Raw genomic sequence first — 22,227 nt, 5'->3', positions numbered from 1 at the left:
ACTCTGTCCTGAATTAATAGACATGCAATGGACAACATTTCATTTTCTTTACCCTATATTATTATTAGCTATTCGGAAAGTTTATAAAAAATTAGAGGACCCGTATTTTTTATTTTGTACATTCATTAATGTTTGCATATTATTTTTAACTTTAAAGTTAATTATTTTAAAACCGGAAGTGACCTCAAATATTAGACTCAATTTTTATTTTTGTCTTTTGCCTTATTCTCGAAAAAAACATAAATGACACTGACAAGTGACATTTAAACTTTGTTTACATGCCAACCAACAAATGGGTCATTTTCAAATGAAATTGATATTTCTGATGATACAAAGTACTTATAATGTAAAAAAATAAGCAGTAGCATTTTTCAGAAGCATTTTTTCAGCTGTGTAGGCGGTGTCATGCTCTGGGACATATTATAAAGAGGTCATCTCTTAATACGTACTAACCATTTTATATAATGAAAAATGTCAGAAAGTGTCACAACAGAATTTATGAAAATGACCCAAATAAACAATAACGTGACGATAAAACGTCAACGTCAATCAAAAATGAAAGTGACAGTTACTTTTTTTTTAAATCTATATGCTTTGATCATCAAAATGCATCGCACCTGATGCATGACCTCATCAGCACTTTTTTACTATTTTATGATTTTCTCGAAAATTATACATCCAAAAAATACAAAAATATTTTTTTTGCGGCCTTTAGAGCTAAATCTCGAAATGGTTTTCGATTTATAGCAGCTTTAGTTTTTTGAAATGTTGTCCATTTACTGTCTTCGTTTCTTGTGTGATATGTTAAGTAAATTAGATTCACATTCATACTAAAATAACGAGAAAATAGAAGGTCTGTACCGAACTAAGCGATTAAAGGGGTACTCTTGTACTTGAGGATTTTGGGTTTTGATCAAATCGAAAACGAATGATAATCATTTTATTATAATTTAGACTTTACCACATTGATACAGGAGTCGGATGGTATTTATTTATTAGCTAGATTTTTTTGTCCGTTGTAATTAGTTACTGCATAATTAGGAGGTATTTCTTATGTAAATAAATAAAGGATTCCTTTATAATAACTACTGTTTTATTTTATGTCCATTATACCTATTATAAAATACACATAAAATATAAATAACTATAAACGAAATGAGATCTGAGTTATTGCTAATTAATTAATATTTAAGTATAGAAAGGTAAATTCTCTTGTACACATTATACACTCGTAGTCTCATAGGAGAACACATGCCGTACAATTGATAAATCCATCTTTTTCTGTAAGTTTTTCTTTATTAGAACCTGAAATAAATTGAAATTTGAATGAGTCACTAAAAGAAAATAAGGCGAGATGCCCCGTAAGAATGCAAAAACCCTATGATAAGTAGTTCTATTCTAGTTATTTTAGCATGTAACAAACAACCCTAAATGTTTGTCAAAGACATGAAGTCGTTTGAAAAGTATCACGTCACTTACCGCAGCCTCTTTATTGAAGTCAGCTTTCCTGAAGTGAATGCTATCTCCTGTAACTTTGAGGCCGTAATGCTTGACTGCCTCTAAAACATCTGCATCGCTGTTGTACGACAGCCACTTGCGGACCGCCTGGCACGGCACCGACAGCTGCGTGCTGTTGTAGGCGTGGCTCAGGACCAGCAGAGCTTTTCTGTAAATGAAATGTCAAAATAGTTATTTAAATCGAGGAGTTTCATTCGTGATTTAGGCCAGCACACATGGTGAAATTGAAACGAAACTGCAACTACTAGTTAATACGTTTGAAAAAATTGAGGAATAGCTGATTTATATTCGTGTTGTGTGATTGAATCTGTCTAAATTAACACAGCACCTAAGAATTATCCAAATAAGAGTAGAGATCTTATTTTTCCCTGAGTTTATTCAGCTAATTTTGCGTTTGCTCATTTCCTTTCCGTCCACGTCTATGGTATACAGATACAACTTAGTAAAGACTTACTTCTGAAGCACTGGCAGATATGTGCTGTAAGCGCAAAAAGTGAGAGGGCACATTTTCGTCGACAGTTTGACAACTGCGACATAGTTGCCCCTCATATTCTCCACGGCCACTTCGTAAGCCAGCGCCAAGGTCCGATGACTAAAAAGAAACAGGATATAATTAGTGTGGTTAGAAGTGTTTCCGAAAAGGTTTTGTATGAACTGAAGCAATTCTGAAAGTGCATAATGCAACTTAAATTTTTCTTATAATAAAATGGCTTATAAACCGACCTCCGTAAGTCTTTAGGCAACTGGTGATATCTCATCAAGGGGTTCGTGTCCCCCAGGTTGCACAAAATGTAGAGACTCTCCATGAGGACTCGGTCACAACTTAGTTTAGTATATTCTGATGTTTTGCTTTGATCTTTCAACTCTAATCCACATATAGTGGCAGCCAGTTGGTCAACTTCTTCGTTTGTTACTTTTTTATCAAGTGATCCATGATTTCCTAATTCTGATACATCAGCTGCTAACTCTTCATCATAGATTTCATCATAGCAGTTCAGAATCAGCTGCAGACATTCTAGAAGGTATTTTTTGTTTAGCACAGGGTCATACACTCTCATTGGATGTTCGCAAAGCCTGAAAAAGTTAAAAAGTTAAGAACAAATTGGGACTGCATGGCCATAACTGACTTAATCACCATTAAATGAGTTGAATACGGATGTAAGTGAATGTCAGTGTATAAATGAATAAATTGTACACAATTAATATACCTGTATCCAAAATACACATAAAACCGCACCATGGGCTCTAGTAAGACCTGACATTCTCGTGGTGGAAGGCGCTGTATGATCATGTCCTGTCTCACTGCTCTCAGCCGGTCATTCACAAAGTCATACACCACAGCCAATGGGACATCTGTGCGAAATGTCACTCTAAAATAAGATTTACAATCAATTATGGGATGGATAAGGCAAACATTAGAAATTGGATCAATCACGAAACTTTCTCGTAACAAATTGAATGTTCTTATATATTTTTTTGCAGCATCTATGTTATCTATGTCTATACTATGTTATTAATTTAATAGGGGAACAGAGGCTAAATAACAAACCCTACCCTACTCACTCAAGCAGCAGGTACTCCACAGTGTCGCGGAGCGCGGGGAAGGGGCGCAGCAGCCGCGGCCGCGCCATGTCGCGGTCTGCCGCCGAGCGCCCGTAGCGCTTCACCAGCCGCCCGCCCGCCTCCAGCGCGTGCACCATCGACTCCCTCACACGCCTGAATACAGAAACACAGGTTTGTCAAGGCATGATAAGGGAAAACAATGTTTAATCAAAGTCAAATGTTTTTATTCATCGTATAAATATAATATAATATAATAAGTGGAAAGTTCTGGGATAGACCTTTGCCCAGCAGTGGGACACTAGAGGTAAGAAAAAAAAATATAACATTTTCTGATGATTTTTGCAAACTACTCTCCATTCGGATAAGGGGGGGCTCTTTCTGTCTTAGGAGAAGAATGGAGGCAAGAAACTCCTCAGCCATCTTTTCAAATCAAAGACTTAAGATTAGTTGGTATACAATACTTAAAAGCTTAGTAATAATAATTTATGTAGGTATATGTATGGTAGGATAACTTTCAAAAATTCCTTTTTTTTTATTTACACACCATGTAATCATAGACAAATATATTACAGACAGTGAGAATATAAAAGATGGTAGGTACTATTGTGTAAAAATAAAAGTAACAAAATCCTTTAAATTCCAGGTAAGTAACTAACTATAGAAAATATTATTATTACAAAAAGAAAACAAAAATCATATTCTATCCTTGTAAGGATGTAATCAACTTATTAGGTAAAAACTTATCAGGACTTACATGTCCACTTCTTCCTGTGGACACATTGATAGACAAAGCCCTTGTATGGCTTCTTTGTTTGTTGTAATATCGCCCGTATCACTGAAGGCGCACTCAGAATGCGCCATTGTTTAATATTGGCGATTTAATAGAAAAATGTTAAAAATTTCGATGTTTTTAAAATCAAAACATTGCAAAACATATATTTTAAGATTTTTAAGACGGACAGCTGACATTGACATGTGCTCGCTAGATGCTAGAGTAAATGTGTTCTGTGGACATGTGTCGATAAAACAGTGTTATCGTCACAGAACACATTTACTCTATCGATCTCAAAAAGGTTATCGTGGTTCTCAGAATAATAACTACTTCGCGCTTGATGCGGTATCTATTTTGTTACGACCCGTCTCGAATAAGTTTTAAAATTTATCAACAGGTGGCACTAATCACAAAGTGCGATATTTATTTTATGGTTTTTTATTTTTATGTGTCGGGTGGCATGTACCTACCTAGTTGGTACCTAGTAGGTACCTACAGTGTGTAGGTTACTCAAACTGACTCAAAGTATACCTCTTCACAAAAAAAGAAATCTTTAAGTTCCTAGCTTTCTTCTCCTCATAGCTTCAGAGACGCTTGTTGGTGAGCTTTTATATGGATAAGCTGATGTGCCGCTTATTGCTTAGTGTTTATGCTAATCGAGGAGATTCACCGAAGCACGAAATGAATCAATAGCAAAGGCTATTCGTGTAATTCAAAATTGTAAACTACTTTTATGTCCGACGCCGGCAACAGTGGGAATCAGTCGGATATTTGAGTGGCGGTCGCGAGTCGCCGGCATAGACTATATTTTGTCGCCGGGTACGCTGCGGCCGTGTTCACGAGCGGAGCGACGACGCCACACGGACATCGCGTCGGAACTTGATATTACAGTGAAACCTGGTTAAGTGAGACTTCAAGGGTCCTGCAATATCGTTTCACTTATAGAGGTATTCCACTTACCCAGTGTCTCAGATATACAGGTAAGTATAAATAAATATCTGTCTCATTTACAGAGGGTTCCATTAATAGAGGTGAGAATACAGGTTATTTCAGTTATACAGGTGCGATCATTAAATCAAATTAATTTAAAATATATTTTTTATTAATTAATTAAAATTCAGCACAAACTTCTTTGCGTGTCTTCCCACTTTCATAAACGGATATAATAACTTCAGTTTTTCACGTAATGATAACGATTGTAGCTTTCGTTTTGGCATTTTTCAAATTTAATCAGCTGTATGAGAGTAAAGCGAAACTAAAACTGAAGGTAATTGATTAAAAAATACATTGAACTGAATGAACTGAAGCTGTACTTACGTACTTGGAATTACGTTTGGAATTTGTGGGTAGAATAAGAATGAGTAAAACAAACAATGTTATCTCAGTTCCAGAGGTTTAGTCATATAAAATTTACTCGCTGTCTCAGTTAAGTATAGAGGTAACTATGATGATAAATCGAAAGAACAAATCCCAGATATAGAGGCTTACCTCGTCCCACCAACAGTGGTAATTCAGTGCCAAAGTGTTGGGACCTCAGCATGAGTTCCAGCTATGGAGGTTTCTCACTTATCCAGGTCCCACTTAACCAGGTTTCACTGTATTATACATATTATAGTATAGCAAGTAGATTAACTATAAATTTAACTAGGTAACATTCAAACTTATAAGTAAGCAAATGAAACATAATAAAATATAGGCGGCCGTATCGCTAAAAGCTCTGTAGGCCCCGAAGAAGGGAAAGTCAGAGCTGTCAGAGGTGTCTCCCAACTCACAAGCTACCTGCCAAATACTGTACCTAAGTACCTGCATAAATTAAATTAAAATTTGCACTCACGACGTGCCATTTATTCCAGGCAACATTACGTTCTAGGAGATAGAATTCTCTACCTACAATGAGTATATTAAAGCAGTACAAACATACAGATATACCCATTTCTTTTCAGAGTTCCGTAAGAGCCACTAAGAGCTCAACAAGTAAAAGCGGTGACCTTATAATAGGGGAAATTTGTTGTCCGTCCGATACCACTTATTGTCCCTTATAACTGGGTGCTGAATATCGCTACAGCGCGTCAACAAAACCACAGCTGTATGTATTTGATACTATATTTACTGACTGACTAGATACTTACTACATTACAGTACAGAGAGTCATACATACACCATGTGCGTACCGCTGCTGCTTCAATAGCTAACTAGGTACCTAAGCTCAATACGTACGGAGTTAAGTTAGGTTGTGGTCCCACAACATGAGAATTTAACGTCTATTTATAGTTACTAGGTATGTTGAATTACCAGGAAAATGTTGTGTAAATAGGCTGTGAATGCATCAATAATTTAATGAAGTGGACTACTTAGTTCATAGGTAAGTTTTTTCTTATTTTCTAACTGCCTGTTTTTGGCTATCATTTGTCCTTCTCTACCTGTACCTAAAGGTAGCCTTTCGTTATCCGTATCGAACCAAACGGATTTTCCTAAATGTTCGGATGGATAAACGGCGTTGACAATGCCGATGAAGTGGACGCACTTGTGTGAATTCCTATAAATAAGTACAAATAATACTGAATGCGAAGCGTCCGTTGCGTACGATGCCGAAATTTAAGGTGGACGCTTACCTTAATCTTCCACTAAATTGAAGCATCCAGCCGTCAGTGAAGTAGCAAACTGGGCAAATAAGAGGCCACAATAGGCCATAAACAGCGTAATATGCGGAACGCACCTACCGACAAATTAGACGACCGAATGGTGCAGTGGTTAGTATAACCTTGACTGCTATGCCAATGTCCCGGTTTCTGTACCCGACCGGGGCAGATATTTGTAAGACATTGGTACTTGATCTATGTACATAACTATCTGTGTAGATATATCGGATAGTCCGATACCCATATTACATTCTCTGTCTAGGTTGGGGTCGGTTGGCCGTGCATGTTATTATTATTAATTGCAACTAGTAGATTGTACCAATGTGAAAAAAGACACCACTATGAGTGTAGCGGTGAAAACATAGCAACGATGTCTGTAGTGTATATTTAACTCAATGAGTGAAAAAGTTCAATATTGATTTTCAGTCAGTTTCTACAGGAGTGCTAACGACGCGCCCATTTTATAAATATAATTAGCTTAGTACACCCATAGGACAGGGTATACAGTTAAGGGTAAATACTTAACTATATATGTTTAAACGTATACTTAAGTATGTGTAAAGGTGCTGAACTGATGTTATCGATATAGGGGCATACCCCGCATACCGAAGTGGTATTAAGTTAAGTGCAACAGCAAAATTAAATTAGATAAACAGCCTCCTGCCTCTATCTCCCTGTTTCCTTTATTTACTTCAAGTTACTTAAATTATTATAAAATGTATAAAAAATTGGCATTAGTACCTAAATAATTATAATTAAGTAAGTAACTAACTACTTATATTTAGGTACTTAACTCTTTCAAATTGTTCAACTAAATATTTTTGAATTTATAATAACTGAATTGGAGAACACCAAGTATCTGATTTAGGTCCCGGTATCTACTATTAGTGTGACAAAGAGAGGCTACAGACTATGTTATTTTATATTTTTTAGAACCTTGTGACTGTGGAAAGCTGGCCCTACGAACGAAGCTTTGTGAGGGATAAGTAACAATAGTTGACATCACAGGGATATAATATATTATCTAAAACTAACTAAAGTTTGACGCACTAGTTCTGTCGCGGACTGTACTTTGACGCACTAGTTCTGTCGCGGACTGAACTTTGCCGTACTAATTCTGTCGCGGAGTGTACTTTGAACTTTGACGCACTAGTTCTGTCGCGGAGTGTACTTTGCCGCACTAATTCTGTCGCGGAGTGTACTTTGAACTTTGACGCACTAGTTCTGTCGCGGAGTGTACTTTGCCGCACTAATTCTGTCGCGGACTGTACTTTGCCGCACTAGTTCTGTCGCAGAGTGTACTTTACCGCACCAGTTCTGTCGCGGAGTGTACCGCGCAGTAGTACGCCAGGACGTGGCGGCCTCGCCCTGATACAAGCTAGCTTTATCACACAGTTCCAGGAAGTATATTTTGTAATTGCATCATTTAATATTTATATCTAGGTACGGTGTGTTTATTTACTGAATAAATATACCGTTCACAACGATCCTCTTGGGGAGGACTAAATACAAAAACCTAGTTTCTTTTCTCAGCGGGAAGTAGTTTCCTATCATATACACGTAGGTGAGCAATTTTTGTTTGTCGCTTTGCATTTCGAAAGTACGATTCCAGGTCCCCTATTGTTCAGTAGCAAAATTAACGGTCGGAACCTACGAATTGAGTGTCAAATTTTTTCACTACCGTACCGTAGTTTCCCACGGAGCTAAGTGCATACCTCCAGCTCTCAATATCCGCGTATCCACCTGTCGAACGCCTCGGCGAGGCATGCCTCGGGGTTGCTAAAACGCGATCCAATGCTCGGTTTGTATAAAAGTACCCTCGGTGATGACATACAAACCGAGGATCGTGTTCTAGCAAACCCGAGGTACGAGTATGCCTCGACGAGGCGTGCCACAGGTGCATACGCGGCTTATAAGTGAGGGAACACCTTTTTACCCGACTGCCGAAGGAGGAGGGTATAATGTTTTCACTCTCCCGTTTGACTAGCAGATATCCTGTCGAGCTGGCATGTGGATGCAGCCGCCGCGCATGGCCGGGCGCCGGGGGCTCGCGCTGGCGGCGGCCTGGCTGGCCCTCTGCCTCGTCTACTACATCAGAGCAGCCCCCGGCCCCGCCGCCCCGCCCACCCCCGCCGTGGAGGAACTCATTACTAATGAAACCAGTGAGTTTTTTTGTGGATTTAACGATTTATGAACTGAAAAGATCCATAAGTATATATGGTTGTTATTATTAATTAGGCAAAAAGGTAGAAAAATATAATTAAGTAGGTATAGGTACCTACTTAGTTTATTTAGTAATTATTTTTAAGCCATTAGGTAGAAAAATAATTGATAAAACTTTATTAATTATTGTTCTTAGTATCTAGTTAAACACATTTTTTTTTTAGTTAAACACATTTATTTACAAAAGCACAATACAATTTACAGACACATAGATTTGCCAAACCGTGAGGTTTGTTGGCAGAAAATCCTCTCGTTTACAATACGAAGTTTACATTGTATTGAGCAAGTATGTAAGTACACAAATGAACAATATAAGAAGGTACATATCAATCATAATCATCTTGATAAGGCAGGAGATAGGTAATAATACACTAGTTGTTCATATTTAATATGTCATGTATGAAAATATAATTACAGGACAATAAGGTTCTTTATCTTCAACAGTAAGTACAGTAAACAAAGTCACAGTAATTCACCGGGCATGTAATGTAATTTCAACTTAGTTTTAAGCATATTTTTACTTGTACAATTCAGCAAAACATCCGTCGGCAATTTATTACATAATCTAGGAAGTAGAAACGAAATGGTTCTTTCTCCATAATATATCGAATATCTAATACAGTCTGATAATTTCATGATTCACGAATCCAACGGAAGTTCACAAAATACTTGGCTTACAAAGATAGAGAATGCCCTTATAGAAGCCATTATAGCGAAAGATTGAGTCACTAACAGATATATTTGTTAATAAATTATAATATATTTTTATTTTTTTGCAATAATATATTTTTATTTCTATAATCTATTTCTGTAATTTAACGTTGATAATTTAATCTTAGAATGTATAGTATATTGTTAAGGAAACTGATTTAAAATTATGAATGTTGTGTGTGCTTGTAATTGATAAATTTACACAGAACTATAAGTAGGTATATTTAATTAATAATTTATAATGAAATTTATTTTTTTAATAAATAAATAAATGATGATTAACTGTGACACACCGCTTGTATTTCTATACGATCGTGACGATGTTATCGCAATACTTACCCATCACTTTGCGGATTTATGATATTGAGGGTAAATTACCTTGTTGTATTAATTAATATAAGTGTATGTTGGTAAATCCTTAGTAAATAATTTGATATTATGATGTAAGTACGTATGTAGATTGTCAGATTAAAATTAGATAGGTAATGCATTTTAACACTGCTGCATACCATTCTCATCGATCATGTATTTTATTAATTTTATAAACGGTTAATAAAGGCGTCATGACTATTATAGATTACCTCATTGTTTAAACACTGCATTCATTTAATAATATTTAACTACACACCTTATAAAATGGAATCATAATGCCTATTACTTACCTCATGAAGATTATGATCAATGTCATATATTAACTACGTTGTTTTCCCAGGGTTTACATTCTATGATTTCTATGACTCCTAAACTACAGCTGGTACTAGTTATTATTCTGTGACTACAGTAAGAGAGAGATTATATAATAAATGATCTAGAGAATCCTCACTTTCTCTCCCTTTCAGTACTGGACAACTACCTCATTTACACAGAGGGGTGTAAGATACCGAATTACGCCAGAACATTCCATTACGAGACCACCACGGCGACCACGTTCTGTCCCAAGCGGGCAGTGTTTGTGTCGAAGACTGTGGGGATCAGGGACCAGGTGGTGTTTGTGATAGACGGCGCGGCGATGGCGGCGTACAGCGGCGGCGGGGGCCACCGCTGCTGCTACCAGCACGTGTGGAGGTCCACGGACCGCGGCCATGAAGACACCCGCGTCGTGTAAGCCTCTGTTGCCCTGTAGCGTGCGTGGGAACGCCTTCTCCCATCCATTGGTCTGCCCTACTTACTGTCCACTATTATCGACTTTTTCAGATTTATCATAGGCATAAAATCATCCGCAAAAAAATTGATTCTCAATAGAAACTTTTTCATGGTCATGTTACTTTTTATTTTGGGAAAAGCATTTTTTTTCACTAAAAGTTATAGAACAAAAGTTGTTTATTATGAACCTCTGTGTCGTCCTCTTTCGGCTTAGTTTACCTACCACTTTTGCAACATCCTGTACTTATAGTACATTGTTTTTTCAGGTTTTCCAAAGAATGTATTGAATTCCAAAACGGCACAACGACGAACTTAGATCATGAAATTATATCGGTGACGTGTTCCTCCAAGAAAAACGCAAAGAAAGTAATTTACGATGACATTTACATGTTGGTTAAGAAAGCGAATGCAAGCTCGATGCCAGGTCGAGGGAAGAAGAAGTGGAACGTGTTGGTGCTGGGCATGGACACGATGTCGCGCGCGCGCCTGCGGGACGCCCTGCCGCGCGCCGCCGCCCGCCTGCGCGCCTGGCTCGACTACCGCGCCTACCACAAGGTACCACCACTACACACACCACCACACACTATGCCGTCTATGGATCACCAGTTATTCATTCATAATAGTTGTTCGATTGCAGGTCGGCTACAACACCTACCCCAACCTAATGGCGTTCCTGACTGGAGTGAACCAGTCCGACATTTACAAGAAAGCCACCAGAAGCAAGTTCATCTGGGACGAATTTGCCAAGTTCGGATACAGCACGGCGTACGGGGAGGACGACCTGGCCTGCCCCGACACATTCTACAACTACGGGGGCTTCCCCGCGCCGCCCGCGCGCCACTACATGCGCCCGCTGTTCGTGGCGGGCGAGGCGCGGCGCGGCGCCCTGCTGGCCTGCACGCGCCGCCGCCCCTCCGCCGAGCACCTCCTCGACTACGCCCTCGACTTCGCCACCACCTACAAAGACGACGGGTTTTTCGGCCTCTTCTGGATGAACTCGTACAGCCACGACCCTCTAGCGCCGACGGGCCAGATCGACGGCCCTATGGCAGCGTTTTTCGACAAGTTGAACAGCTCCGGGGTTTTGGAGAACACGTTCGTGTTCTTCCTGAGCGACCACGGCGTGCGCTACGGGGAGCAGCGGGTCCGCGCCGAGGCGTACTACGACGAGCGCCTGCCCATGCTGCACGCGTGGGTGCCGCGCGCGCTGCCCGCCGCGCGCCGCGCCGCCGCCGCCAACACGCAGCGCCTCGTGTCGCCCTACGACCTGCACGCTACCTTCACGCACGTGCTGCGCCTGTCCGGGGCGGCGGGCGCGGGGGGCGCGGGGGGGCCGGCCGGCTGCCCGCGCTGCGCCTCGCTGCTGCTGCCGCACTCGGCCGCGCGCACCTGCGCCGACGCCGGCGTGGACCGCAAGTGGTGCGGCTGCCACGAGCTGCGCCTCGCGTCCAACCACTCGGAGCCGGCGACCGCGCGGCGCATCGCCACGCTGGCCGCCGCCGTGGTGCGCAAGGTGGCGGGCATCCCCACGCGGCGCTGCTCGCGCTGTTCGGCGGTGCGGCTGCGCCGGGTGCTGCGCGTGCACTGGTACGAGCTGGGCGCCGAGCGGCTCGCCGTGGTGGCGCTGGTGGTGGCCCCCACGGGCGCCCACTACGAGGGCGTGGTGGGCGCGGCCGGCGTGGTGGGCGGCATCGACCTCATCTCGGGCTGGAACTCCAAGGGATACTGTGCCAAGAAGTTTTACGACCGCGGACAGTGCAACTGCGTCAGCGTGAAAAATTGTAAATGAATATGTTTTGTTGCCCAACCAAACCAACCGAAGTGCCTAATAAGTTACCTACATAGAGTGTTACCTGCATTGACTTATGAAATATAATGTTACCTACTATTAACTATTTAAGTATAATTTAAGATTTCGATAAGATTTTTGTAACTATTAGGTATAACGCGTTCTTATTTGTTCTGAGATATAGATCCTCCCATATTTCCTTATTTCAAGAAGAATTTTAGGTCTGTGTATATTTGTGTGGATTGGGATGTTGCTGGGATGTCAATTTGTCATTCAAATGCACAAAATAACAGCTGCTTCTCATAGATTTTTTATTACTTTCTATATTTTATATAAGATTACCAACTTATTTATACCCTCCACTACGTACAGTGGTTTATAATTTTTTACATAAAATGTACCGAAGCATTTTTTCGTAATTTTTCATAAACCGTGAAGCAGTAGATATATTAAGGTTAGCCAGGTCCTTATTATTCTATCAATAGCAATTATCGTGATATAAAAAGAGGAAGATACTTAGGCCACTGCCTGCTGTACCTGCTATGATACTTCAGCAACTAGGTCAGAATCAAGTCAGAACTCTCATAAAAAACAAAGTAAATGTGTACCTAATACTTTTCTCCAGACAAGGCTAGTCCGTATATCAAAAAATACTTCACCTAAATAGGTGTCTGTATATTTTAGCACAATGCGAGCAGCCGGCCGCGCTCTACAATGCATGAATACTTCGAAGGTGTATTACAAGGTGGTAAGTCATTGACATAATATTAGTTTCTTGAAATAAAAAGCTTTAAAAAGCTTTCAGTGGATAAAAAGTGTAGCTTAATGGTGAATGCAGATTAGCAGTGCACACCTCTGTAAGAATATCAAATTAATCGTTTTTTCAAACGAAAACATTTGTAACCTATACATATGTAGGACCCCTGCCCTGGTGATAACTAAGACATTTACATACCATCAAGGCAAAGATAACATACTTCCACCGCAAAAAGGCATAAGTACCTGACTCAACTTTACACCTTATTCCCAGCGCGTACTGCCGTCAGTCAAGCCTTACTCGTCCAGAGCAGAGGCTTTCCTCAATGGGACTAACGCGAACTTTCTGGAAGCTCAGTACTTGGACTGGGCCAAGTCGAGAGGACCCATTGATTCGGTGAGGATCTTCTTATGTTAAAAACTCTTGTAACTGTAAGGCGTCTTGGAAATTAAGAAAAACCTAGGGTGTTCCGCTGGAGAGTCACTCTGGCTTCACGTCACGAAAACGATATTTGAGCGCTATGACGCTGTTGTGCTAACCACTCTGACTCTATCGCGTTAACGGTGGTGTCATGCGGCTCTTATGAACTTCGTATTTCATGTGATTTCATCTAGTAAGAGTTTCCCTCCTCTGGGCAGACTTCCTTGACAGAAAGCAGTCGTGTGTATTCGTGAATAGTCGAGATGTGTGTCCAGCAGTGAGTACTTAGATGATGACGGCGTAAAACTGTAGCAATGCTTTCAACCCCTGGATGAAAAAGAGGAGCGTTATAAATTTAACGTGTCTGAGTATTTCTGTGGTAAACCGATTTTTGTTGTTTTAAGGTAGGTAAGTATAACTATTTTATTAAAAGCGGCTTACAAAAGTTATGCAACTTTTTGCGGTTATTAGGAACTACGTATTCTAAGGCATGATTCGAGGTTGTTTGTTGCTCACGCAGTCTTGGGACAAGTTCTACGAGAGCATCGGTGGAGCGACGAGCCTCAGGATCGAAGAGTATGAGGACGAGTACAGCCCCAAAGCCGCCCGTGAGACGACTCTTCACATAATAATTATTTTGTATAATAATTAATATTCGGGGGCATCTCACGGCATTATGGGTATCGGACAGCTGATTTATCTACGCTTACACATATTTGTCTTTAAACAAATATCTACCCCGCCTGGGAATCGAACCCGGGATCTTCGGCATAGCACTATCACTAACCACTACACCATTCGATTGTCATAATAGAGTGCGCCTATGCCGAATATTGTGGCGCCCCTTGGTCTAGGTCTTATCGGACGATTACTTGCTTGATCAAGCTCGCCCGACTTGCTTTATACAATCACGGGAATCACGGGACTCACGGGCAATGAAAAGGTTTCACTGAGGAAAGCACCAATTTACTCATAGGAAAAAGCTAGCTTAAGAAAACCGTCTGCAAAATTGAAGTAAGTATATACATTTAACAGAGCATCAGGATATTACCAACTATAACAGTAATATTTTGTTCAAAATTTAAATTAGGTATAAATGTTGGCATTTTGAGAGTAAAACTTTTTCATTGCCCTTGAGTGTAAAAATGTAATTGTCGGACACATTGCAGCTAAAGCTAAGCCCTCCACCCCGGCCTGCGAGGAGGATCGGGCCAAGGAGACCATCAAGCTGCACCTCGCCGTCGCCAACCTTATCCGGAGCTACCAGGTTCGACTCCTGACTCATTATTTATTTATTTGATAATTACTTTAATTCACAAATATAATAAGTATGAGTCTAGCTCTACCGGCAAATTCATACCGCCTCTTACCCTAACCTAACCTATCCCTACCTACCTTGTCGCCTACAATAAAAAGTATGTTAAGAATTAGCCGGTGAGATTAGCGCCTATCGCTGACTGTCCAGGGTGTGCCGGACGTATGTACGATCGAAACAAGTGATAATATTTCCTTATAGGTACTTACTTATACATATAAAGAATTATCAGTTGATAATTAAGTATCATCTTCAATATTTTTAGTTGCAATTACTAGACCCCACCTTACATAACGCGGGGAGCCAAGATCAAATATTGGTCAACTACATCCTAATCCTAATCCTAACTATATTAATATTATAAATGCGAAAGTAACTGTGTCTGTCTGTCTGTCTGTTACTCTTTCATGCCAAAACTACTGAACGGGTTTGAATGGAATTTGGTACACACATGGTCTAGCTAGACCCTGTGAAAGAACATAGGCCACTTTTTAACCCGAAATTCCCACGGGAAAACTTTTTAAGGCGAAGCGAAGCGCGCGGGAACAGCTAGTTTAAAATAATGTGTAATTTGGCCGGAATCCGTAATCTGTGCAGTGCCGCGGCCACCTGCTCGCCAAGACAGACCCGCTGGGGCTGACGCTGGCCGCGACCTACGTGGTGGCCAAGACGCCCTCCGCTGACTGCCCCTGCATGGACACGCGCGGGCTGGACTCGCTCGTGGTCGCCAGGGAACTCGGCACCACGCTGTGTGAGACATGACGGTTGTTGTAGGTTGTAGATCAGCGCTTGGAGCGTCAACCGTAGCGGTAGGTAAAGTTAGGGGCATTATGTTAGTTTTAATATTATTATTAATTTCGTTGATAGTGAGAGTTTTATAGCATCAAAGTTTCCAACTCTTCGGTTAAGTACCTACCGAATATACCTAAGTACTTACCGATATTATGGGATCCCAATTGTATATTTAGATTCTGTCAAATCTCATTTTCCATTTTTTTTTTGTTTTGTTATAGTGCTAATATAAAATGTACCTTACATATCGTGCATTGTGGACTAGTGAAGTTTCTAACCGACTTCGAAAAAAGGAGGAGGTCCTCAATCCGTCTGTTTGTATTTTATTATAATGTTTGTAACGCCAGGCGAGGAGCACATGGACATGAAGTTCGAGCTGCCCGAGCGGACCAACATCGGCGGCGCCGAGAAAGAACTCACGTTGAGGCGAGTATACCATTCTGCGAGTGTGACAACTTCCGTAAAAAGCGTCTAGAATAAGCCCCACGTAGTGTAGGTTACGTCTAAATAATATACAGGGTGTTGCAAAAAGGATATACAAAGGGGGTCATTCTAAACAACTTTTTTTTCACGAATTTTCTTTGAATTGTGGTTCAAAATGAATCCCTGAGTCACCCTCTTTCCGCTTAGTATATCGTTGTTTATCGTTGTCTGTTGTTTGCAACATCCTGTACAAATAGGAAATATTTGATACTAAGACCGGATTTCTCACAGCACAGGCTGGCGCGAAAAATTTAGTATATGGTATAAACAACCACATACTTATACCTAACCAACCAGCATACTTTACTTCTGCACAAAATCCAAATAATGAACCTACTTTTAATCTCTTACTTAGGGAAATAATAGCGCGACTGGAGAAGGTGTACTGCGGCTCCATCGGCGTGGAATACATGCACGTGATCGACATCGACGCCATCTCCTTCATGAGGGAACGCATGGAGACCCCGGGGGTCATGGCCAAGACCCCCGACGAGAAGCGGCTCATCATGAGGCGGTTGACCAAAGCTGTGTTGTGAGTTGAGCTCCATGTGTGTGCTTGTTAGGTCTATGGGTAGTCCATCCATAGCTTCGTGGACTTCCTATAGGCTGTTTTGGGCTCAGAAATATAAAAATCTATTTGGTGGTTGTCAATAAGTATATACAACCTGTAGTACTTAATATAAGAGCGACGGTTTAAGTAAGTACCTATCTGCGATTGCAAAAATTTAGGTCATGATTTTTGCACGTCTAGCTTATCGCCCCTTAGTCATATCTCTTATCACTTATCTGTACGATCAGCGGCCGCTACAAGGGTTCGTATGAATCACAGCACTATTTATAGCGAATAGCGATATAGTGTCGATAACAAACCCACAGGAAATAGAAATAGGTTCGCTAAAACAATTAATTTATTACTTATAACTGCCTTACATATAACTGCCTTATTGTTTTAGCTTGGAGAAGTTTTTCGCGACAAAATGGCCGTCGGAGAAGCGGTTCGGGCTGGAGGGCGGCGAGAGCATGATCGCGCTGGCCGAGGAGATCGTGGACTCCAGCACGCGCCTCGGCATCGAGTCCATCGTGGTGGCCATGCAGCACCGAGGTACGAGCCATGCTAGGAGGTAGGGCCATCCTGGCAGTGCAGCACAGATTTAGGGGCATGCTGGTAGTGCAGCACCGAGGTAGGGGCATGCTGGTAGTGCAGCACCGAGGTAGGGGCATGCTGGTATGGTAGTGACTAGTCATGCTGGCCATGCAGCACCGAAGTAGGGGCATGCTGGTAGTGCAGCCCCGAGGTAGAGGCATGCTGGTAGTGCAGCACTGAAGTAGGGGCATGCTGGCAGTGCAGCACAGAAATACGAGCCATGCTGGCAGTGCAGCACAGAGGTAGATGCATGGTGGCAGTGCAGCACAGAGGTAGCAGCTTTGCTGGCCATGCAGCACCGAGGTAGGGACATGCTATGCTGGTAGTGCAGCATCGAGGTAGGAGCATGCTGGTAGTGCAGCACCCAGGTAGGGGCATGCTGGCCATGCAGCACTGAGGTAGCGGCATGCTGGCAATGCTGCACCGAGGTAGGGGCATGTGGTTAGTGCAGCACCGAGGTAGGGGCATGCTGGTAGTGCAGCACAGATGTACGAGCCATGCTGGCAGTGCTGCACCGAGGTAGGGGCATGTGGTTAGTGCAGCATTGAGTTAGGGGCATGCTGGCAGTGCAGCACAGAGGTAGGGACATGCTGGTAGTGCAGCATCGAGGTAGCAGCTTTGCTGGCCATGCAGCACCGAGGTAGGGGCATGCTGGCCGTGCAGCACTGAGGTACGGGGCATGACACTGGCGGCTGAACTAGATTGCATACGCATGGAAGACCTAACTATGGCTGGTTGACGTGGAGCATGAAAACATATTCATTTTTTATTTATTTATCTGGCAGGTCGTCTGAACATGTTGGTGAACGTGTGTCGCAAGCAGCTCTCGGACGTGTTCGCTCAGTTCACCCCCATGGAGCCCAAGGAACGGGTCAGTTCATTCATTATACCACTTCCTACGTGTCACAATACCTACTACCCCGAAAAACCAAATACTACAATTACTTAATACATAACTTTTGAATATCATCTTATCACCATTATATAACTAGTCGCTCCTACTCGCAATAAACACCTAAGTAAATAAAATTTATTTTCTGGCCCTTTACACAGGGTTCAGGAGATATCAAGTATCATCTGGGAACGTACATCAACCGTTTTATTCGAGCGACCAATAAATATATCAAGGTAACGATCATACTTAAGTATACAAAATAACTTATCAGTAGGTAATGTGTCTGTATGTCAAGGCTGTGTATGATAAAGGTTAAAGGTAAAACAGCAGCCGTTAGCAATTGGGAATGCTTGAGGCTCAGCTACAAGCGAAAGCGGTATTAAATGAAAAGCATGTAGGTACAGTATAAGGCAGATAAATCTGATCCCTCTCACAAGCATTGTAACTATGAGAGGGGGATCAGGTTTCTCTGCACATGACCGTACTTATTCCCACAATCCAGCTCCACAAATTTGACTATTCTCTCTCTGATTTCTGTGTCAGGTGTCGATGAGCGCGAACCCCTCGCACTTGGAGGTGGTGAGCCCGGTGGTGGCCGGCAAGGCCAAGGCCGAGCAGCACTTCCGAGGGGACACCACGGGGGGCAAGGTAATCATGCCCTTACAGCCAGCTGCAAAAGGCTTTTACGCAGGAACATCATCATCAATGATTTTATTACTGATCAGGGACATAGAGCTTGGAGAGCAAAAGATGTCCACTGAAAAAAGCTGCATTTTCCACATGCTGGATATCTTTAAAAGCCGCCTTTGATACCTTGAAGCAAAAGCATAGAAAAAGACTGCAAATTTCAAAGGTACCAAATGCATCGTTAATGTAGATTTTTTTAAAATTTGCCGCTTTTTTCAGTTGACATTCTTTGTTGTTCAAGCTTTAGGGCTCGCAGTATCTTCCTCCATTCGGCTCGGTTGACGTTCATTAGAGTTCCCACCAGTAGAGTCCCAGCGTCACGTAGGAACATAGTGGTACTATAGCCGAAGGTCAATATTAGTCCTATGGTTCTCATTGTATATTTCTGTAAAACTGTATGTACTTATATACTTAACTACTTACAATCCTATGGTAATTTCTGTCTAGGGGTAACGTATTTAATCTAGAAATTAGTCAAATTAGTTTCAAAAGCTTCACTAAAATAAAAACATTCTGAAAGGATCCAAAGGTCTATTTAGCGTCATCAGTGGATGTAGCCCGACATACCCACATATTTATGTACTCTATGCATGCCATTAACCCTAGAGTAGTCGCGCCATTTTTTGTGACGCGAGTGCTCGCGTGGCGGCATTTTGCCGCCCATATTAAAATGTATTTTTTGGACACTTAATAATTAGGAAAACTTATAAATGCATATAATTTGAATAAAATGAATCATATGGTATTAGAAAAAGTAATATTTATAGTTTTTATATTATAATTGTTCAATATATGAGCTATCGTTCATGATTTGGGAAAAATTTTGATCTTTTAGGTATAAATTTGTCTTAAGCCACACAAAATCAACAAATCTCAAAATTATTAAAAAAAATTGACGTTATCGTCATCTACAGCATTTATTTTAGCAACACAGTACTGAAACATGAACACAAAGTGTTCGTTGCACATTAACTTTCTTCATGTATTGCACCCTTTTTTGACCTGCTATTTTTCTTATATGGACATAGTTATAGGCATGTACCCTCTCTTCTTTAGGGTGTTTTTTGTTGGTCCGGTGGTACAAAACGGGAGATTTGTACCACCTGACCAATAAAAAACAAATGTACTGTCCATATGTAAGATTCTATTGTTATACGTGGTGTAGTTATAGGCAGAGCTATTTTTCCAGGTAATTTCTACGTAAAATTAACTTGTTAGTAAATTAACAAAGTTATATCGTAAATCGAATGTAAACTGAAATAGACACATACCTAAATCTAATTTACATTATTATTACCAAAAAAGACTGAAAAACTAACAATATTTCATAACAATTGTAAAAAAAATTACTTAAATTTCACTGACGCGAGTGCTCGCGCAGTGAGCATTTTGCCGCCCCGTGCGACACACTCTCTTCAATTCTCTCTTCCTGCTGTAACCTGTGCACTGAATTTCTCCAAATTTACGTTACATGTAGGAGAAGACCGAGAGGGCAGCTACATGGACGCTGGACCTTGAGAAGTGTATAGTTCACAAAATAATAAACATTATTTGCTGAGGGCGGCAAAATGCTCATAGCGCGAGCACTCTAGGGTTAAGTAAGTATTTCAAATTCAAATAAGTAAGTAAGTATAAGGTATCTTTATTTCGCGACGATATACTGATGTTCATTAACGATGATAACAAAAATGTCGACGATATTCCCAGGTGATGGCAATAATAATGCACGGCGACGCGGCATTCACGGGACAAGGCGTGGTGTACGAGACCATCGGCATGAGCAGCCTGCCCGCCTTCACGACCCACGGCTCCATCCACGTGGTCTGCAACAACCAGATCGGCTACACCACCGAGCCGCGGTTCTCGAGGTCCTCGCCCTATTGCTCAGGTGAGAAGAGTCGGCCATAGCAACACTCTTAAGGACAAATTGCCTTCGTAATGTTTGTGGTGATCAGATGTACTTAGCATAGAATAACAAGTACAGTAGGTAGTACTCGTACTCGGTATCCTATGTACAGTGAAACTATTAATTCATGAAATTAATGTTTGAGGAACTAAAATTTTCAGGAGCCTGGCACCATTAGAAAAGAAACATAAACCAATTAGGATATTGTCTTGTATAGCTAAACTTTTTGAGTCGCTTGTATATGAACATCTTTACAATCACGTCAAACCATATCTTTCTGATAATCAACATGGCTTCGTCAAAAATAAATCAACTATAACAAACCTTCTTGAATATAAACAGTTTCTATGCTCTTCTTTCGCAAGCAGTGGCCAGGTTGACTCCATTTACATGGATTTCAGTAAGGCCTTTGACAAAGTCAACCACAAAATTCTTTACAGAAAGATTTCATCCTTTGGTGTGCATGGGTCTCTTCTACGTTGGATAGGATCATATCTACAAAACCGAAGTCAATTAGTTGCTCTGAAGGGATATATCTCAACATCAATTTCTGTCACTTCTGGGGTCCCTCAAGGGTCACACTTAGGGCCCTTAATGTTTATTTTGTTTATAAATGACTTGGTGGATCATATTTACAATCCCTGCCTCTTATACGCTGACGACCTAAAAATTTTTACTAATATATACGATATACGGAACTGTATAAAACTTCAGTCTGACCTAATGGCAGTACAGAAGTGGTGCGAAGATAACTCTATGCAACTAAACGCAAAAAAATGTGTTGTTATATCATTTACAAAAAAACGCCATAAAATTATTTACGATTACACTATTAACAACATTACCCTGGAGCGCAAAGTCATAGTAAAAGACTTGGGAATACTGTTTGACTCTGAGTTATCATTCCGATCACATTATGACTATATAGTAGAACGAGGCCGAAAGTTATTAGGTTTCATCATAAGATCCACTAAAAACTTCAAAAAAGAACGTAGCCTCATCTACCTTTACTCCACGCTTATAAGGAGCATCCTAGAGTATGGTTGTCAAGTCTGGTCACCGTTCTATCAAGTTCATATAAAAAACATAGATAATATACAGAACAAAATGTTAAAAGTTTTATCCTACCGTTGCAACCTTGGCCGTTCTCTTACTAACTACACGCAAAGGCTCGAAAAATTTAATATGATATCCCTTGAGTCCCGTCGAAAAATCCTAGATCTTAAATTGTTACATAAAATTTTACATTATGCCATAAAATCACCTGCTTTACTACAAAAACTAAATATTAACTGTTTTACCCGTACCAGACTATACAAGACATTTAGCTTAAAAGTTTATAAAAACAACACATCATTCTATAATCCTATTAGTAGAATGTGTCGGTTGTACAATGATTTGTCTTTAAAACACCAAGAGCTAGATATCTTCGAAAGGAGAACTTCCGCATTTATTAAAATAATAAGGGAA

General features: G+C 40.9%; 3 protein-coding genes across 12 annotated transcripts in view; 2 read left to right on the top strand and 1 right to left on the bottom strand.

Annotated features, from left to right (window-relative positions):
- Window positions 1-1,071: 1,071 nt before the first annotated feature.
- Window positions 1,072-4,000, bottom strand: LOC105382933 (germinal-center associated nuclear protein). 2 transcript variants are annotated; one of them, XM_011552921.3, is made up of 7 exons: window positions 3,836-4,000; window positions 3,082-3,234; window positions 2,727-2,888; window positions 2,242-2,592; window positions 1,973-2,110; window positions 1,480-1,666; window positions 1,072-1,305 (listed from the first exon to the last, which is right to left on the bottom strand). In XM_011552921.3, exons 1-7 carry the CDS (start codon window positions 3,940-3,942, stop codon window positions 1,222-1,224), a joined length of 1,182 nt encoding a protein of 393 aa, XP_011551223.3. In that variant the 5' UTR covers window positions 3,943-4,000; the 3' UTR covers window positions 1,072-1,221. The 2 variants fall into 2 exon arrangements, with proteins under 2 accessions (XP_011551223.3, XP_037973666.2); XM_038117738.2 differs by lacking the exon at window positions 2,727-2,888.
- Window positions 4,001-5,969: 1,969 nt separating this feature from the next.
- On the top strand, window positions 5,970-12,768 carry LOC105382956. 6 transcript variants are annotated; one of them, XM_048623529.1, is made up of 5 exons: window positions 5,970-6,049; window positions 8,483-8,654; window positions 10,239-10,527; window positions 10,836-11,124; window positions 11,207-12,768. In XM_048623529.1, the coding sequence occupies exons 2-5, from the start codon at window positions 8,501-8,503 to the stop codon at window positions 12,356-12,358; spliced, it is 1,884 nt and encodes a 627-aa protein (XP_048479486.1). In that variant the 5' UTR covers window positions 5,970-6,049; window positions 8,483-8,500; the 3' UTR covers window positions 12,359-12,768. The 6 variants fall into 6 exon arrangements, with proteins under 6 accessions (XP_048479486.1, XP_048479484.1, XP_048479485.1 ...); XM_048623527.1 differs by having other exon boundaries at window positions 5,975-6,215; XM_048623528.1 differs by having other exon boundaries at window positions 5,975-6,215; window positions 8,480-8,654.
- LOC105382932 (2-oxoglutarate dehydrogenase complex component E1) overlaps window positions 12,672-22,227 on the top strand; it is a 29,276-nt gene continuing 19,720 nt past the window's right edge. The window contains exons 1-13 of one of the 4 annotated variants that reach the window (XM_011552918.3): window positions 12,672-12,812; window positions 13,043-13,106; window positions 13,389-13,511; window positions 14,056-14,143; window positions 14,705-14,802; window positions 15,448-15,601; window positions 15,990-16,068; window positions 16,481-16,657; window positions 17,079-17,227; window positions 18,055-18,140; window positions 18,323-18,397; window positions 18,708-18,812; window positions 20,559-20,739. In XM_011552918.3, the coding sequence (XP_011551220.1) occupies window positions 13,047-13,106; window positions 13,389-13,511; window positions 14,056-14,143; window positions 14,705-14,802; window positions 15,448-15,601; window positions 15,990-16,068; window positions 16,481-16,657; window positions 17,079-17,227; window positions 18,055-18,140; window positions 18,323-18,397; window positions 18,708-18,812; window positions 20,559-20,739 (1,375 nt within the window). In that variant the 5' untranslated portion in view covers window positions 12,672-12,812; window positions 13,043-13,046. Of the gene's footprint in view, window positions 12,813-12,909; window positions 13,107-13,138; window positions 15,660-15,989; window positions 16,069-16,480; window positions 16,658-17,078; window positions 17,228-18,054; window positions 18,141-18,322; window positions 18,398-18,707; window positions 18,813-20,558; window positions 20,740-22,227 lie in introns of those variants that run through there. The other 3 variants (XM_038117851.2, XM_038117852.2, XM_011552920.3) reach the window with 3 other exon arrangements.

The sequence above is a fragment of the Plutella xylostella genome, chromosome 10 (genome assembly GCF_932276165.1).
Source record: "Plutella xylostella chromosome 10, ilPluXylo3.1, whole genome shotgun sequence".
NCBI lineage: Eukaryota > Metazoa > Arthropoda > Insecta > Lepidoptera > Plutellidae > Plutella > Plutella xylostella.
The sequence above is the reverse complement of the archived record's forward strand: the minus strand, read 5'-3'. Positions and strand labels throughout refer to the sequence as shown.